Source organism: Typopeltis vanoorti, chromosome 8 (assembly GCF_054136105.1).
Source record: "Typopeltis vanoorti isolate ZY-2024b chromosome 8, IOZ_Tvanoo_1.0, whole genome shotgun sequence".
Lineage (NCBI taxonomy): Eukaryota > Metazoa > Arthropoda > Arachnida > Uropygi > Thelyphonidae > Typopeltis > Typopeltis vanoorti.
In genome coordinates, this window is record NC_143556.1 from 10,774,775 (window position 1) to 10,794,431 (window position 19,657).

The following is a 19,657-nucleotide window of genomic DNA, read 5'->3' on the forward strand; positions in this document are numbered from 1 at the left end:
ACATATTCTACCCACATAACCTTTCCTTCTAAGAGTTAATTATAACTAGGACTGTATGCAATCCAGTATCTTAACTCTAATATAACAACTCTCGTGTTAAATTAAGACACCACTTTTGCTGTAATAAAACAATCTATATGAAATTGTCCTCTGATGATGTTATAAATAGAATATAGCTTTGATGTAATTATTTTATTTTTTATTTGTTTATTTTTTACTAGAAGACGGGTCAGTAGAATAATGGTTGATCAAATCATTGTCTCTCTGGCATTCTGTTTGAAATGTAATATAGTTTGTCTCTGTATATATACATGTATACTCCAGATGATGAACCTTAATATAAAGTTCGAGTTATCAGGAAATTAAAGTAATAATTTCTAACACGGTTCTAGTTTCCATAATTTTACTAAAATAAATGCTGATCACTATGTGATACTAAAGGAAAGGATCCACAAATAAAGTTCTCGCATGTCTCTAAAGCACCATGGATGTGCTACTATTTAATATGCTGTGAGAGCATATTGAAATATTAGTTAAGAATACAATAAGTCCTCATAGAACTTTAACTTCATAGAACTTGATCTCAGACATCCCTGCTATGAATGTTCTTTCACTAAAAAATCTGATCTATCTAATTTATTACCATAAGTATATCATACATGAACAAAATATAAGGCAAAAAAATAAACTTTATTAATACGTAATAGAAGAAATGTTTTTGCATGTGATGATAAAAGAGATAATTGCTTAAATTGGCAATGTTTTTATATATATATATATATATATATATATATTATATTTATGATAGAAGCAGAATTAATGATCTTAAATAGCATGTATTTATGTTTTCCAGATATGTAGTCAACTAAATTCCAGATTAGAGAAAGAACAGAAAATTTCAAAAGAAACAATAGAAAGGCTGAAGGTATGATATTGTTAAATATTGTATGCACCTTCATAATGTCTGACAACATAAGATATGACCAGGGCTTGCCAAATTATGCACACCCTACTCACTGAAAAAAAAAAAAAAAAAATTTACTCATTCACGACATTCCCATTTTTTAATGTTATGTTCCAATTAGTTCTATAACATGATTAGTGAGTTGTCATTTATATTATAAATGACAACTCACTTATCATTGGGTGCCACATGATAACTTGAAGAAAACATAAAATATTCTTAAAGTTACAATTTTTTTTTTTCCTTGTTAAATATAAAAAAATTCTATTTTGTTCATTCTGCAGCTATTTGCCAGCTGGTAAAATCTACTCACCACAGGGGATGAGAGAATGCATTTGTTGAGCCCTGGATATAATTGTCTATGTTAAAAAATAATAATAATATTATTATAATATTATTATTATTATTATTAAAAAATAATAATAATAATAATAGTGGGGAGTATGGAAAGGTTGAATGATTCTGAAGTTTTAGGAGATGGTCTCAATTGGGAGGATGAATGGCTAACAAGAGTGGCTGACTTACAGAGAGAGAGAGAGATGAGCTGAAAGAGCAGGTGGAATGTCTGGGGAATGAGATGGGAAGTGTGAAAGATGAGATTAGGCGAATCGAAGAGACGAATGCAAGGCGAATCACAGGAGTGAGAGAGAGTTATGGGAATGAGAGGAGAGGATAGGATAGGAACAATAGTAGGGGAGAGTGAATGAGAGAGTTATGGGAATGGTAAAAGAAGAGAGAGAGAGTTGGAACAGTATATGAGAGAGAGTTATGGGAGTGATAGAAGAGGAGAGAATGGGAACAGTAAAAGAGAGGGATTGAGAGAGAGTTGTATGAATGATAGAAGAGGTGAGAATAGGATAAGTGGAAGAGAGGGAATGAGTGTCAGATATAGGAATGATAGAAGAGGAAAGAATAGAAACAGCAGGAGAGAGGGAATGCAAGGGAGCACAGGGACTAGGGATAGAGTGATGTCAGGTAAGTAGAGGAGCACAGAGAGAAAGTGTTACAGGAGAGAGAGAGAGAGTAAGGGATGTATGTGAACAATCAAGGAATAGGGTGGTAAGAAGTGTAATGTATGGGGACTCAATGATCTGTGGTGTTCAAGATAGGATGCGTGAGGAGTGTTTGCCAGGAGGAATGGTAGAAAGTGTGACTATGGCAATTAAGAGGGGTGAAAGGGTGGATGAGATGATTGTGATGGTAGGAACAAATGACTTGAGTGGTAATGTAAGTAGGGCAGCGAGAGATATGAAATTCTTGCTTGAGGGTGTACAAAAGAAGACATAGAGAGAAAAGATAGTGTGTATGTTGCCTAGATATGATAGTGATGAGCTGAGCAGTGATATTGAATGGCATAATAGCAAGAATGTGTCAGAAGAGAGGATTGGAATATGTGGATGCTTGGAGTGGTTTAAGGAGAGGAATTGTATGCCAGAGACCGCTTGCATTTAAATGAGGAAGGACGTAGGCATCTGGAGAAATTGCTGTTCTGAACGAGTCAGTGTGTCCCAGTGTGGATGGTAGCAGGGGTGGCCTCTTGTGAGAATGGGTACTTGGGAGAAGGGAGGTGACATCAGGTAATGCTGAGCCCAGTGGAGTCTAGAGGGGATAATGCTGGGTATAGAAACAATCGCAATTTTATGCTAATGCCAGGAGTATTCAGAATAAGGGAGAGGAATTGGTGGCACTGTTAGCATCAGCCTGGCCAAAGATTATTGGGATCACCAAGATGTGGTTGACAGAAGAGGATATAATAACAGGAATAGAAGTTGCTGGGTACAGCATTTTTCGGCAGGATAGGAAGGGAAAGCATGGTGGCAGAATGCTGCTTATGATAAGTGACGACCTATGTCCTCTAAGAGTGGAGGCTTTGGAAAGCTGTGACACTAATGATTTTGAAAGCATATTGTGTGAGGTGGAGGTGGGCAAAACAGGATATTTAGTGGGGTGTTGCTACAGACCAAGGAGCACAGAGGGTGGGGAACAGGAAATGAGCGTGGCAGGTGCAAGAAGAATGATTGTTATGGGAGATTTTAACTACAGCACTATAAATTGGGGAGACGAAGATGCATGTAGCAATAAGGGAAAGGAATTTCTAGAATTCTTGAGGTACAAGGAATTCTTGAGGTACATTGTGGGATAAAAATGGGAATAGAGTGACTGATGCAGAGGACATAGTGGAATTGTTCAATGAACACTTTATTGGAGTATTTCATCCTGGAGGAGTCAATTTGAATACTAGAGGGATAGGGCAGGTTCGAGGTTTAGAGGTGCAGGAGGAGAGTGTGTTCCAAATACTGAGTACTCTGGATGTCAGTATAGCTGTGGGACTGGATGGTATTTCACCACGAGTTTTGAGAGAATGTTCCAGGGAACTGACAGTGCCTTTGACCTGGCTTTTCAATGAAAGTCTGACTGCGGGAAAGGTGCCCATGGTATGGAAGGAAGGTAAGATAGTGCCATTGCATAAGGGCGGTAGCAGACTGAAAGTGTCTAATTATATGCCAGTTTGTGTGTCATCAGTAGTTAGTAAGATCTTTTAGAAAGTAGTGAGGGACCGTAGTCAGCATTGGGCAGATGAGGTAATGTTATCTGTGAGAGTCAACATGGATTTGTGAAGGGGTGCTCTTGTTTTAGCAATATGCTATCCTTTTATAATAAAGTTACAAGAGCATTAGATGAGGGAAAGGCATATACTGCCATTTTCCTAGACTTAGCAAAGGCATTTGACAGGGTGCCACATCATAAGCTGATATTCAAGTTGCAGCACATGTGTCTGGAAGTCAGATTGGTCAACTGGATTCAGGATTGACTGTCCGATAGGTATCAGAGAGTTGTGTATGGTATAGCAATATCAAAGAGGCAGAAGGTTACAAGTGGGATTCCATAGGGCTCAGTACTGTGACCTATATTGTTTAACCTTTATATCAATGACATTGTCCATGGATTGCAAGGAGATATTCAGTTGTTTGCAGATAATGCGAAGCTGGGAAGGGTTATTAGTAATAGTGCAGATGTGGTAGCCCTGCAAGAGGATTTGAATAAACTAGATAGATGGGCAAATGAATGGGGGTGTGGGTTTAATGCAGCAAAATGTAAGGTCTTGAGGTTTGGGACGCTGCATACTCTATGGGAGGAGTTAAACTGGAGGAAGTAGGGGAGAGAAGAGATCTGGGATTGATGATTGTCAGAAACCTGAAATTTAGTGGACATATTGCAAAGGTAGTGAAGGTAACACAGAGGATTGCTGCAATAATGAGAAGGATACTGACCTGCAGAGATAAAAGGATTATCATTCCATTGTATAAGACTCTGATCAGACCACACTTAGACTATTGTTCTCAGATCTGGTCCCCAGGATTTGAAGGGGATAAATTAACTGTGGAAAGGGTACAAAGGCAGATAACAAAGATGGTGTCAGGACTGTACAATGTTAGTTATGAGGATCGGCTGAGGGAGTGTGGTCTGCAGAATTTGGTGGATAGAAGAAGTAGAGGTGATATGATTGAGACTTTTAAACTGTTGAGAGGTGGTTACAGGGTTGACACTGGGGAGTTCTTTCGCTTGGTTGAACAGCGGGAAGGAGTCATGACAAGGGGCCTTCCCTGGAAGTTGCAAAAGGAGACTGTGAGAAAGAGGGTGAGGAGTGGTTTCTTTGTATGGAGGGTGGTTGAACCATGGAATGCATTGCCTGATAGAGTGGTGAGAGCGAGAACGGTCAATGAGTTTAAGAAGTGGTATGATAGCCTTTGTGTTTCCTAGCAGGGACCTCCCTCGATGAGTCTTGATAGACTTGTGTTTCTTAGAAAGGACCTCCCACGATGAGTCTTTATGGAGGCCTGAATAATAATAATAATATTGTGTAGTTTTTTTATTATTAACATATAAGTATAGGATGTTGTTTTCAGGCACTAATGACCCAGGAAAGGAAGGAGTAGTGATGGTATTCAACACCAAACATGAAGATAAACTTCTTCATTGGAAGGCAGTTTCAAGTAGAGTTATGTGGGCAAACTTCAAAATGGGGACATGGACAATGAAACTTATTTGTGGCTATGGTCTCACAGAAGGTTCTTCCAAGTAAACGGAAAAAATTTTTGAGTCATGAACAGGCAGCTAAAATAAAGAAAATGGATAACGTGGTCCTTATCAGAGCTCTGAGCAGCAGAGAAGGAAATGAATCCCATCAGGCGTATAGGAGCATTTGGAGAAAAGGGCAAATCTAATAATAATGGTATGTATTTACTGGACTTCTCAGGACATGGACTAGTCATTACTAACACCATATTTCAACATAAAGATGTGCACAAGTTCACATGAAGAAAAGACACAAGAAATAAGAAAACCTCATTGACTATGTCATTGCTGATAGTGATATCTTCGAGCTCATTCAAGATTGAAATTGGATTTAAATGTACTATTCTGCTTGATATATAATTACTGTATTTTTTGCCTTATGAGATGCATTGTCAAATTATTCTTTGCAGTATAAGATGCACAAATTATGCATCATATTTTTCTTTTAAATATTATTTTTGTTTATTTTAAATTTTAATACATGTGTTATCCATTTATTAGATAAAAAAACAATTATTCTTAAAAACATTATCAAATCATTAAAAAATCTAACATATAATAATGTGTAATGTGTATATATATGCGCCAATGACAATGGGTACAGGAGATATTAGAAGACTGGAAGCATTTGAAATGTGGTGTTGGAGACGAATGCAAATGATAAAATGGACAACCAAAATATCTAATGAAGAAATGCTTAAGGAAATAAATGAACCCAGAACACTGATAAAGACATTAATAACAAGAAGAGACAGGTGGATTGGACATATCTTATGACATGAAAATCTGACAAGAAGAATAATAAAAGGCAAAATCAAAGAAAAAGAGAAATAAGAAGACCGAGGAAAAGATATCTTGTCCCTTCCATTACATGCTGAGACAGCATATAATGGGAGGGACAAGAGATTCTAGAGTGTTAGATCTGGTCATAACATCGGAAAACATATCAATAAGTAATTTAATTAACTATCTCCACTTGGGGAAAGTGATCATGTGGTCTTGACCTGGGAGATTGTAAGATGTGCTGAATATTCTGTTAAGAAGGGGTATATGTGGAATTACAAGGCTGGTGATTATGACAAGCTGAGAAGTCAACTTTCGTCAGTTCTATGGCATGAGAATTTGTAAGGGAGAGATGTTGATGGTGCGTGGGAGATTGTCAAGGAGTATTTAAAGAAAGCTGTATCAGACTGTATTCCCAGAGTCAGAAGGAGAAATCAAGTAGGAGTAAGATGGATGAATAATATTATTAAGCAGGAGTTGCAGATAAAGAAAAGGTTGTGGAGGAAGTATAAAGAAAAATGTGATGAGCGTTCCCATGATCAGTACAAGATACAGGCAAAGAGAGAAACATGTATGCTAAGGAAAGCCAAAGCTAATTATGAGAGGAAGCTAGCTGATGAATCCAAAAGAAACCCTGATGAGTTCTTTCACTATATGGCAAGTAAAAGGAGGAATAACCATGGAAAGATTACTTTAAAAAGCATTGATGGTAGGGAAATTACAGAAGCAAATCAATTAATTGAGTTGCTTAGTGATCATTTTGCAAACGTGTACCATCTTGTTTGTGATAGTGCAGTGTTAAATGTGTCATTGATTGATGAGAGTCTAGAGATAGACGAAATAGAGGTGCATAATATATTACAGAACCTTAATGCTAACACTGCCATTGGGTTAGATGGCATATTGGCCCATGTGCAAGAGAATTAGCACCTCCTATAACAAGACAGTTTAATTTACGTCTCAGTTCTGGTAAAATACCAATAGAGGGGAAAATAATTCCACTGCACAAGAGAGGCTCCAAGACTGAGGTTGCAAATTATAGACCAATCAATATATCTGGAGTGGTGGTTAAGGTTTTGGAGAAATTGGTAAAAATTAGACCTCAGGACTGGGTGGACAGCAATATGATACTTTATAAGGGACAACATGGTTTTGTGAAAGGTAGGTCTTGCCTCAGTAATTTGCTTACTTTCTATAATAACTATAATAAAGTAACAGTAGAGTTGTATAAAGGAAATCCTTACTCAGTGATATTGCTGGACTTTGCAAAGGCATTTGACAAGATTCCACACAGAACTCTGTTGCATAAATTAGAGCAAATGGGTCTGAAGCTGGTGATTTGGATTAGAAGATGGTGGATAGATACCAAAGAGTGGTTTACGGAGGAGCTGAGTCCAGGAAAAGGCTAGTGACTAGTGGTGTGCCTCAAGGCTCAGTGCTTGGTCCGCTATTGTTTAATTTGTACATCAATGATATTGGGAATACTTGGAAAGGATATATCCACTTGTTTGCTGATGATGCAAAATTAAGAAGAGCAATAGTCAATTCAGATGATGTAGATATCTTGCAGGATGACTTAAATAGGCTGATGGTATGGACTAAGGTAAATGGCTGTCAGTTTAATGTGGCTAAGTGTAAGGTGATGTACTTCGGAAGGATGAAATCACATGCTGAGATCACACTATATTAATGGAACTGAACTGCAAGAAGTTGATGAGGCAAGGAACTTGGGAGTTATTGTGGACAGGGAACCTTAAGTTTAAAGGGCATATTGCAAAGATTGCCAAAGCATCACATCAAATTAAATGGTTGTTGAAGAACACACTAACAAGCAGGGATATGGAAGTTATTGTTCCACTTTATAAGGCATTAATAAGATCGCATTTGGACTATTGTGTACAGATCTGGTCACCTGGATTTCTTGCTGATGAAGAAATGGTGGAGAGGATTCAGAGGCAACTTACAAAGATTGTTGCAGGTCTGTGAGATGTTTCCTATGAGGATAGATTGAAGATCTGTGGGCTCTAAAAACTAGCTGATAGACGTAGGAGAGGGGATATGATAGAAGCATATAAATTGTTAAAGGGATTTTACATGATTGATACTGATGACATTTATAAGACCAGTGCAGGAAGGGATAGAACGAAGGCCATCCATGGAGATTATGTAAGAGTGTGGTTAACAAGGGCGTTAGGACTAGATTTTTTACTTGGAGGGTTGTGAAGGGGTAGAATGCATTGCCAGAGGTGGTTGTGAATGAATTTAAGGAGAAGTGTGATAGGTATACTGTGTAAATAATGGTTAGTGTGTCAATGTGAGGTCTCCCGCAATGAGTCTTTTGACTCTCATGAAGACACCGTTATAATAATAATAAGATACTTTTATCAAATAAAATAAATCACTGGACTAAAAACATACTACGAAATAAAGAAGAAAGCAAACAGAAAGAAGAATGGAAGGAAATGCTGCTGAGCTGCCAGTCATAAGACTGATGCAATAGAAGATTATAATATAAACAAAATATTTTTTTATAAATTTTATTAATCTTTTCAAATCTTTATTCATCTTCATCAGAAACTGAGTAATAACTGTCTTGAAATAAGTCATACTCCATCCCATCAAGAGAATTACTATTGCCATACTTTTGAAAAGATATTATAATTTTGGGTTTCACTTCATACCATGAACTCTTTATCCATACATACACCTGTGTCTTAAATTTTCATTATTACCAAGTACCCCTAATCAATTAATTAAAACTAAATTAATAAATTAATTTAAAATATTAATTAAAATTAAATATCTATTTTATTTGAATTTATATGTTCATGTAAATAAAAAATGTGATTTATTTTTAAATTTTGGTTCTCTAGAGATGTCAGACAACGCACTCATCAATTTCATTTGATCCAGATGCAATATCAACGTTTTCTTGTTGCTTACAGCTACTTGTATTTATAAATCCAATCTTTAACCATTGATCCATACGTAAGAATTTGAAAGCTAAAAAATACTGTATTTACTCGAATATAACTCTAAATTTTTTCCCAAAATTAAAGCTAAAAAATCGTGTTGCGAGATACATGCGGGAATTTTCGAAAACTAAAGTTTTTAGAATAAAACTGAAAATGGTGCGACTTACCAAGATCCTCCTACTCGCTATCACTACTTTTGGCATCAAGAACAGTTTCTTTGTGTGCATCGTCAAAGTCATCTATCCAAATAGCGTCACCTTCTTTCCCATTATTTCAAGCAAAAATTACCAGTAATTTACAAGACTTGAGATACGTAGAGCAGCAAAGAACTGCATATGATTGGTGCGGTATTAACAAAAGATCGCGTGAATAGACAAATTAGCATTTCAACAGTTGAGTTGAAATGCTAATTCCTTTCAACTGAATTCCATAATATCTGAAACACATTCACTATATATTTCTTAGTTTTAACATGTTAACGACAGAGGTGGTGTCAAGCAAAACCATATGTTCCACCTGCAACATATGGTCTAAACAGCAGTTTCTGTTGGAGAGGGGATGTGATTCATTAGTTAGTGCCGTTTTATTCTGGTTGTCTCTAATTGCACTGTTAGTTGAAAAATATGATGACTCCTTTAATTATGCATAGCTGAAAATTCCTGGGATTACAACTATTTTTGTGTTCATTTTGCAAAGTTCATTCTTAACAGCTCCAGTTTTATGACATGATCTAAACCGATCCCATACTAACAGAGCAGGTTTCTGACGTAAACTTCCAGGACGTCTGGACCACACCTTCTTTATCCATAACTTCATCCCTTCCTCATCCATCCATCCATCCATTTGGATGAATATGAATGTAAACTCCTTTGGGGAGTTTTTCTTTTAAAAATTAAAAAAGGTAGCAATTTTGTTCCATCTGTACAGCACAATAAAAGAACAGTATAGTGGATTTTTCGTGCCCAGAAGTTTTAACAGTGATTTTTTTTTTTTTTTTTTACTTTTGGAGTCAACTGTCTTGTTAGAGGGCACATAAAAAGTTAGAGGCACTTCATACATATTAGCTATCTGTGAAAGTTCAAAATTGAGCATTTATAATGGATCTTTGAAACTCAATTTCATTTTCACATTTGTCTGGCATTTTTTCTGATAATTTCGTTTTTGCACACATGCATAAATCATTTCTCTTCATAAATTTAAAGCATCATGATGGCAACCCTGTAAAATCACTGATATTTTTTTCTGTTGCCAATAATTTTGCTCTTTGAATAAGCATTTTTGTAGATATGCATCAACCCGATCTTCTTTGATCCATTATTCAAGTTTTTAATTCGTTTTCAATTTCTGGCAATTTTGCCAGTTTTCTGCAAGATTGCATTTTTTAGAATTTGTTTCTATTAATTGCTGCTCTTGTTTCCTCTTCAAACCATTTATTTCTGTAGGCAGAGGCCCAAAATTCTGCTCTGCTTCCCTATTGCCATTCTTTCTGTATAACTCAATCACACCATGCTTAATGCAATCGTATAGCATTTTGTAGAATCCATGGGTTATAAAATAAATGTAAATATAAAGTATTGATTACTATGTGTGACTGTTAACAACCGTGCAACTATTCAAACTGATTATACATTACTGACCAGCGATGACACACTGTAACTGTGCATTAATAAAAAAACATATTGGTGTATAAGATGCATTTGGCTTATAGGATGCATCCTAATTTTCAAATAAATTTTAGGTACAAAAAGCACATCTTATAAAGCGAAAAATATGATACATCTTCTTGTTCTTTTATATCTTTATATATCATTCCAGGCTGCCTCTATGCTACATCCTGTCGATGGTACAGAGCAGAGTAGACAAACATGAAGGATCAACTAAGGATGTTGCATAGAGGCAGCCTGCCTCATGGCGCTGCTTAATAAGAGCGCTTGTTCAGCAATATTGTGGTAGGCACTGTATTATGGCAACAAGATATTTTACAAATATATGGCGTTTATGTGCTTATTAATTTTTTTATTATTTTAATAATAAAAAAAATTATAGTCATACATACTAAAACTAAACATTTTAGAACTCAAGAAAGATTGGTTGGTCTAGCAACTATATCAATAGAGGCGGACATAGCTTATAATTTAAATTTAGAAAGAGCTTATGAGCAGTTTTATTGTGCGATATCCCTGTAGAGCAAACATTTAATTAATATTATTATGTAATTGTTTTGCATTAATGTTTCTCTTGTAATAAAAACAAAATAGCAATTGGAGTTTTCTTATATTTTTGTCTTATAGGGGTGATATTTAATTGTTTGCCTCAGGACATGATCTAATCTGGCGATGGCCCTGACTCTGCTATTATATTAGTATTTAATTTCCAATTATTTTGTTTTATTCCTTTACCATTTTTCTTTGTTTCTGATACTTTATAAATTTTATGGTTATGATTTTCAAATCTGTCAGTTAATTCTTGTTTTCCTTTTAGTGATCTTACATTCCAAGTACCATTTTCCCAGTACTTTCTCTTTCAGTTTTGCATTTCTTATTTCATTCCTGTTCAGTTCCAATATAGCCTTCTGATATTTCAAACTAGGATTTCTCTGAGCAGTTTAACGTTCTTTGATGAGCTTCTAACTCACCATCATCCATTCCCCTCCACACCACAGAGTGGAGTTAATGTTTATATATATATATATATATATATATATATATATATCAGGGGCATATAATCAGCGTGTGCTACACCCATGGAATAGCAGTATCACTGATATTATATTTTTGAATTTATTCCTGTTAAAGACTCAATCCTCTAATTGTTTTCTGGCTTCATATGATTCCTAAAATTAAACACAAGATACTAATGCTTCATGAAGAAGACACTTTTAGACACATAAACATTGCATAACATCCACATTAATAGCCCAGGTGTGCAGTCACAAATATGGACACTTTTGAGTCCTTTGAAAAGATGCATAGATTTCCCAGCGAGTCAAATTCTTAGTGTTCCGTTGGTTTTAAACCATCCATAAGGTGCAGCAGGGGGTACACCAAGACACTAGCACCCAGAAATCAATGGTGGTGATTGGTTATTGTGTCAATCAATCCAGTTGAATGGTGTCTTTTGTCATGAGTCAGCATCAAATTCCTTCCATGTACCCTCAAGGGGTGTACAGGATATGATAGTACTACATGAAAAATTTACATGATTACTAACTTCCTATCTACAATTTTCCTCCAAATCAGTCTGTTACTTATTAAGACTCCAACATTATCAGATCTTATATTTCAATCATCTAAAGCACTTTTTACCATATCAACCCACCTATATCTTGGTCATTTTCCTGCCAACCTGGCAGAAAACACTTGTTTTGCTAATCTTTCCTTGCACATTCTGTTTTAAGTGATCATACCACCTGAGATTAGCTCTGTTAATGCATTCCTGGGACTGACAATGTCAAGTTCTTTCCTAATATCCTCGTTTTTAATATGATATTACCATTCATGCCACCTGTTTGTGCCTCTAATCTTTCTCAGGACTCCCATATCTGCAGTCTCTAGTCTTTGGTCAAGTGTTTTACTTCTGACCCAGCTCTCAGATCCATAAGTTAAAACTAGTTTGAACACTGTTATGTATACAGCTAATTTAGTGTTCTGACTAATTTCTCTCTTATTCTATATGAATTTATTCAATTGACTTCCTACCATACCAGCTTTATTGACTCTGTTATCTATTTCTATATTTAATTTACCATCTTCACTAAAAATCGTGCCTAAGTAACTGAAATGTTTTACTTGTTCCACAGGTTCTCCATTCACAATGTAGTTGACATTTTCAATGCTTCTGCCTATTTTCATTATCTTCGTCTTGTTATTGCTGTCCTTCCTACCATATCTATTACAACAGTTATTCAATTTAGTCAGGGAATCTTGCAGACTTGTAGCAGATTTATTTAGAAGTATAACAGCGTCTGCATAAAGCAAAGAGCTGATATTAACATTTCCTATTTTGATATCAGGTTTAATACCACTTTCCTTCATAATGTGATCCATATAAATAATGAATAATAGAGTGGGTAATGTACATCCTTGTCTCACACCAGATTTAACATTAAACCATCTTCCTATACTTCAATTCTAACTGCTGACTTACAACTCAAATGAAGACTAAGTATTGCTTGATATAATGCCCCACAGACACCATACAACTGTAGCATTTCGTATAGCTTTTCTCTTGGTACCTTGTCATATGCCTTTTCAAGATCTACAAAACTTAAATACAGATCTTTGTTATATTCCCATGATTTCTTATTTCTTAACAGTTTGATGTAAAATGAAAATCTGATCCACAGCCTGTTTGGCCTGAATCCAGCTTGTTCTTCACCACACTTCTCTTCTACAATCCTTCTCAGCCATTACTCAAGTATACTTGCATAAATTTTACCAGAAACACTCATTATGGAAATATCTATGTAATTTTCATATTCAGTTTTATTTCCCTTTTTGTATATAGGTATACTATGAGAGCTCTGCTCCAGTCATCTGGAATTCGTCCCTCTGAAGTATGCAGTGCAGCCACTGTAAGATTTTTATACCTCCATACTTCAGTGTTTCTGGTCTAATATCATCTATTCCTGCTGCCTTTCCACAATACAAGCCTCTGATGGCTTTTTCTACTCAACAGGCATACATTCAGTAATACATATCCATACCTGAATGTATGCCTGTTGAATTTTTTTTACCACAGTGCTTGTTTCATTTAGCAATTTTTCGAAGTAATTACTTCATACTTCAAGGATGTCTTTTTCTCCAGATTTCATGTCGTTTTTACAACACTCCTCCATTTCTGAGCTTCTTCAACAACCTCCAGAATATCATGCCACCCTCTTGATATTTATTTTCTATGTTCTTACCAAAGTCTTCACATGACTTTTGTTTAGCCCGTTTTACAGTGTTTGAACAGGTTTCTTACATTTGTGTCTGTATTCTTCAAGAGCACAAGCTGACTTATTTGCCAGGAACTTTTGATATGCTTTCTTCTTTTCCTTCACTGCCTCTTTAACTTCCTGTGTCCACAATGGAGTTCTATCCTTGCAGACAACCTTACCACATGCCTCTCTGGCTGAATCAATCAATGTTTTCTTCAAGGCTTGCCACTGAATCTCCAAGGTTTGGTTCCTGTTCTCAAACTTTTTCATTTTTTCTTCAATAACCTTTGTGTATTTTAGTCTATAGTTCAAATCTGAGAGCTGCTCAACTTTTATTTGCTTTAAAACTTTCTTAAATGTTCTGCTTTTCAAAATAAAATTCAATTTTAGCCTGCTCAAGACTAAATATTGATCACTTCCAATTTCAAATCCTCTGCACACTCTGGTGTCCTGCACCAGGGAGAAAACATCACTATCGACAATAACATAGTCAATGAGACTTTTCTTATTCCTTGCTTCTTCTCTCCATGTGAATTTGTGCACATTTTTATGTTGAAACATGGTGTTAGTAATAACCAGTCCATGTCCTGAGCAGAAATTCAACAGGTATTTCCCATTATTATTAACTTTTCTCCAAATTTTCCCAAAATATTTTTGTATGTCTGACAATCATTTCCTACTCTGCTATTTAGATCCCTAACAATGACCAACTTTTGTGTTTTCATTCAGTTGCTTTCTCTAAAGCCTCAAAAAATTCCTCCACTTCTACCTTAGTAGAACCTTCTATGTTATACTACCTTAGTAGTAGAACATAGGCACAAATAAGTCTAATTGTCCAGTTCCCCATTCTGATATCTGCCCACATCATGCTACTTGAGACTGCCTGCCATTCAAGAAGATTAGCATCGTATTTAGTATTGATTATTAGGGCTTCTCCTTATTTTCCTTGATTTTCATTGCCTGAATATAACATTTTGTATTTATTGCTCAGAAAGATCTCACCAGTTTTTGTCTTTTTTTTGTTTCAGTCACTCCTGTTATGTCGATCGATCTGGTACTTATCTAATTCCTCCGCTAGTTTCCATTTCTTTGCATTCAGGCTTCTTATGTTGATAGTACCGATCTTTAACTCAGGTGATGTTGAGTTTTCAGATTTGTTCCAATAAATGACTTTTCGCTGTTTGCCCTGGTTCCCTGGCCAAAACAACGGGGAGACCTTGTTTAACCAGGCGATGCCCCAGCCGGCATGAAATTCTGTCACATTATACCATCATTTTGTGCTTAAGGATCAAAGCTGTATAACTGAGAGGAGACCTCCACATAGCCTTTAAAGGAATGCAGACAACCGACCAGGGCTTCTGACCTAATGTCCAATCCTCATCTTCTTGTGGTGCACCCTGTTAGGGGCATCTAAGTGGATACTGAACAAATGAGGATGGGCTGGCAATTTGGAATTTAGCTGACCAAATTGTATTCTTATTGGCTTAAACCAAAATCCAAAATACAGATATTATAATTAGAAGCTAATTTTGCACAAGTTAAATTTAAAATGCCAATAAATTATATTGTTTAATCCCTCACTCAAGTCATTAAGAAGCCTTCCTTTATTCAAATTGTGAATAAATAAATTCAAATTGCGAATAAATAAATTCAAATTATGAATAAATATTTCTTACTTATGAATAGGTGTAATTGATGGGCTAGTGTTTAACTAATCAATATTTATTACAAATTTAACAAATTATACATTTTAGCATGAAATAATTTTAACAAGAATAGCAAAAAACGCTTTTGTTAATTTTTAATAGGGCATATATTCTCCATTAACAGCCAAAACAGTGGTACATCTTGACTGCATGTACCAGATAAAATGATCAAACACTTCTTGTGGGATATTTCCCCACTCTTCTGTGAGAACAATTTCGAGCTCTTGAAGTGACTGTGGTGGCAACAGTTGAGAAGAAACACAGCTACCTAAAGCATCCCAGGCATGTTTAATTGGATTACAATCCAGTGAACAGACAGGCCTGTTCATTTAATACTTTCTTCCTCAAGTCACTCTTGTACCAAATTTGCAAGGTATGGACGAGCATTGTCATTCATAAAAATGAATTCTTGGCCAATTGTAGCAGCATATGGATGAACTATAGGTTCCAAAATTATCATTGCGATACCTTTGGGCTGTCAAGGAACCGTTTCTTTCTGATCAAATAGAGATCAGTATCTCCATCTATACTTATTCCAGCCCATACCATCAAACTCCCACCTTGATATTGGGGTCTTTCACAAACAAACTGTGGATTATTTCTTGTTCCATTTTCACACATATCAAGATACACTGCTTATCTGGTTGTAGACTGAACCTGGACTCGTCACTAAAAAGTACACTAGCCCAATCTTCATTTGTTCATGCTGTTTTTATTTTTTATTTCATCTGTTTTTGTGTGTGAAGTATGAACTAATGTGTTTAGTACACCAATATAAACAAGTTTTTAACATATAATTTTCTATAAATAATTTATAACTTTTTTGCCCATATTTGCAATGGAAAACAGTGGTGATGATCTACTGAATGTCCCGTTTTCTGCCAGGGCTTTTGCAGATTGTGTGATTGTAGTCAGAGGTAAGCCTCGTCCTTATCTTCCAGTTTACTGTACAAGTACAAAGTTGCAAAAACTGTGTACATAGACACTTCTCTATTTCAGAATACAGTACAGTAGAATGATTAACTGGATGTGAAGTGCAGTAAAGACTTTTTTGTTGGTCTTGTTTGTTATTCTCCAAAGGGAAAGGCATTTGTAATAAGCACAGATATTCTGACCTTAATCATTTAGCTGCACATTGAAAAAACATGAGTGCTCCCAATCACATATTCATTCATTTTTAAATCGCAAGATGTTTGGAAGACCAAGAATTGAGACTCTCATTGACAAAGAAAAATTGAAATTACCCATCATACATTACTTACATCCTACAATTAATTGCATTAGACCAATTATGATGAGCACTCTTAAAACTTTCATGCATCGATAAACGTGCAATTATACAGTCCAGTTGATGTGAATTTTGTAGTTACATAAGCCACATGACAGCACACCCAACCTAAATGGGCACACGATGCAACTGATATATGTATATATGCTCACCATAAACAGATTTTTCTATAACAACCCAAAATTTGCAATAGTTTGCAGTAGAGGATAAGTGCTTATAGATGCCTGTACTGGTTCACATTATATTTATATGAAGCAGTCATTCGTTTCATAAAAACATATATTAGAACATTGCATAAATAACATACTGAGCAAGTCATCCCTTGTCAGATGTGTGCATTCGTGCAGTCTTAAATTAAATGCAACATTTCAGTTCACAAATTATTAATTATAATTCATAAAAATCAAGTGGATATTAGATCCAGCATTATTTCAAAGCCGAATGTAGAAACTATTAAAGTTTCATACAAAGTTTTGACCAGAGAGCTTACGGGAATATTCCTGCTGGCATTTACGAGTCGCCCTAGCGCAGTCCACTTTAGAAAACACTCACACTGCCCAGGCATCCGTATATATGCTTTCTAATTTGGTCCATTTTTTTTAAGGTTTCACTGGCCTGACAGCTGTTTCGAACTGGTTGGTTCTCCTCAGAGACCAGGCAGAAACCTTAAGAGAGTAAATATTCTCTTAAGAGTTCGAAACAGCTTTCAGGCCAGTGAAACCTTAAAAAAACATGGATCAAATTAGAAAACATATATATATGGATACCTGGGCAGCGTGCTTGTTTTCTAAAGTGGGCCACACTATGGCAACTCATAAATGCTGGTGAGAGTATTCCTGTAAGCTCTCTGGTCAACTTATTTGTGCGAAACTTTCATAGTTTCTATGTTCGATAATATCCACTTGATTTTTATAAATTTTGCATTGCCGAACTGAAGCCTTTTGGCTCTTCGTTTTAGAAAAAAAAATTAATTATGATTAATTTCTGTTGGCAAGGAACCTACCATCTGAAATGCTAATATTATTATTATTTGACACATCCAGGGAGTCCAAAGATTCATCGAGGGAGGGCACTTACTCCACATCTCTTGTCTCCACCATTCAAGCCACTAACTACAACGAACCGCAACTACTTTCATCATCCACACCAATGCCATCTATCACCGACTACCACCACCATTATTTTCACAGACAATCGCAAACATCCATGCCCAAGGCGGGATTCGAACTTGCAGCCTTTTATCTGGAGAGCGAATACGCTAACTGCTCGGCCAGCTAAATATTAACTAAGTACCATGGCATGTAATTGAGAAACTCAGATATATAACTAATACTCATACAGTTTTCTTTCTATGCATAAATACCACCATTCAGTACATAAATATCTTCCATTTCCTGTTGTGCACTCAAAGTATCTCTTAACTTCTACATATATTACATGACATCAAAATCCATTCCTAGTAGCATTTAACTGTTTTTCAACTCTTCTGCAAGTGAGTGACAAAAGTTCAAAGTGCCTAACAATATCTCCTTTAAAATATTATGGCCTATCAAATATCTGGAAATGGAAATTTATAATTAAAAATTCCCTTGAAACAACTGGCTTATGTATGAGATATGCAACACTGGTTGGTGGATAACAACAAATTAATTTTCTGAACTAGAATTAATATACTTTTTTATGATTTTGATATATAATAAAGCAGAAAGAATCGGTCCAAGAATTGCAATTTTTAAAGTGTGTGATGAGAGTTCTTGTTATTTTTCCCCCCCTTTAATAATATATTCAAGATTTGGTGATGAGTTTTTTGTTATTCATAATTTTGCCATTGAGAGGTATGTTATGATTTTTAGTATAATGCAATAACTGCTGTTACTGCATTACAGGCACAGATGATGGCATGTGAGCATTGTTCCCATTCACTGACTGAGCAAGATGTGCATGCTGTTAAAAATAGTATTCAGGTGAACGGCCCTCAGTCTACCCAACTACAAGATGCTGAGAAGCTAATTCGAGAACTTGAACTAGAATTAGCACAGACAAAACTGGCTCTGGTGGAAGCCGAGTGTAAAAATCAGGTATGTTGTCTCTTTTTCTCCAGTTAATAGTCAACACTCACTATAAAAAAAAAATAATAATAAAATATAAAAACACTACAGAGAAGTTCAGACAAGGCCACAGCATCACTATTATTCTGAAGAAAATTCACTGTAGCAAACTTTCCATCTCATCAAAGTATTCTTTTAGTTTTATAAGTTGTGTATAGGTGAGCTGACTGTAATTTCAGGTTATTCAGACTTATACTAGATATATTTGCTGAATAACTATTTAATTGTTATTCAGCAGTGTTAATGAATTGTTATTCATTAACAGTGCAGGATGGATTTTTTTTTCCCCAGTAGGGGAAAAACAGCATAACCATCTGCCATTGCCTGGTGTGCAAACCTGTTAACACTATTCTAATATTAGTTTAGCACACTTGGTTGTGATTTGTATCCAGTGACTGTAGTATGGGAAATGAAAGTCAATTTAATTACCTTTACCCATCTTCTTAATAACCATTAAGAATATGCTGAGGTAATTATATTAGTAAATTAGAGAAGAAATTTATAAACCACAAACTAAAATCTGTGAAGCAATACATTTCTTACAAAAAGAAACAATCCATATTAGAGAGATAGATGACTCCACAATGAATAGATTACATTATTGTAAACTCTAAATTATCTTTTAAAAGATTTTTATGAAATGTAGCTGATAATACTCTCTCAAATAATATTAGAAGAATGAAATGAAGTATTAAAAGAAATGAAAAAGTGAAAATCATCCATGAGAATCAAAAATCTTCCAGTTGAACATGTAAAATATGCAGGGTATAAATTTAAACAGAGATTCTTTACATCAACAAAATATATAATTATAACATTGATAAAATGCCCATTG

The 19,657-nt window shown here is 35.4% G+C and overlaps 1 protein-coding gene across 3 annotated transcripts in view; it reads left to right on the top strand.

Annotated features, from left to right (window-relative positions):
- LOC150103728 (rab GTPase-activating protein 1-like) overlaps positions 1-19,657 on the top strand; it is a 473,281-nt gene that overhangs the window by 431,444 nt on the left and 22,180 nt on the right. For all 3 annotated transcript variants that reach the window (XM_090397129.1, XM_090397130.1, XM_090397131.1), the window contains 2 exons: positions 854-925; positions 18,601-18,792. In XM_090397129.1, coding sequence (XP_090253255.1) covers positions 854-925; positions 18,601-18,792 — 264 coding nt within the window. The remainder of the gene's footprint in view (positions 1-853; positions 926-18,600; positions 18,793-19,657) is intronic.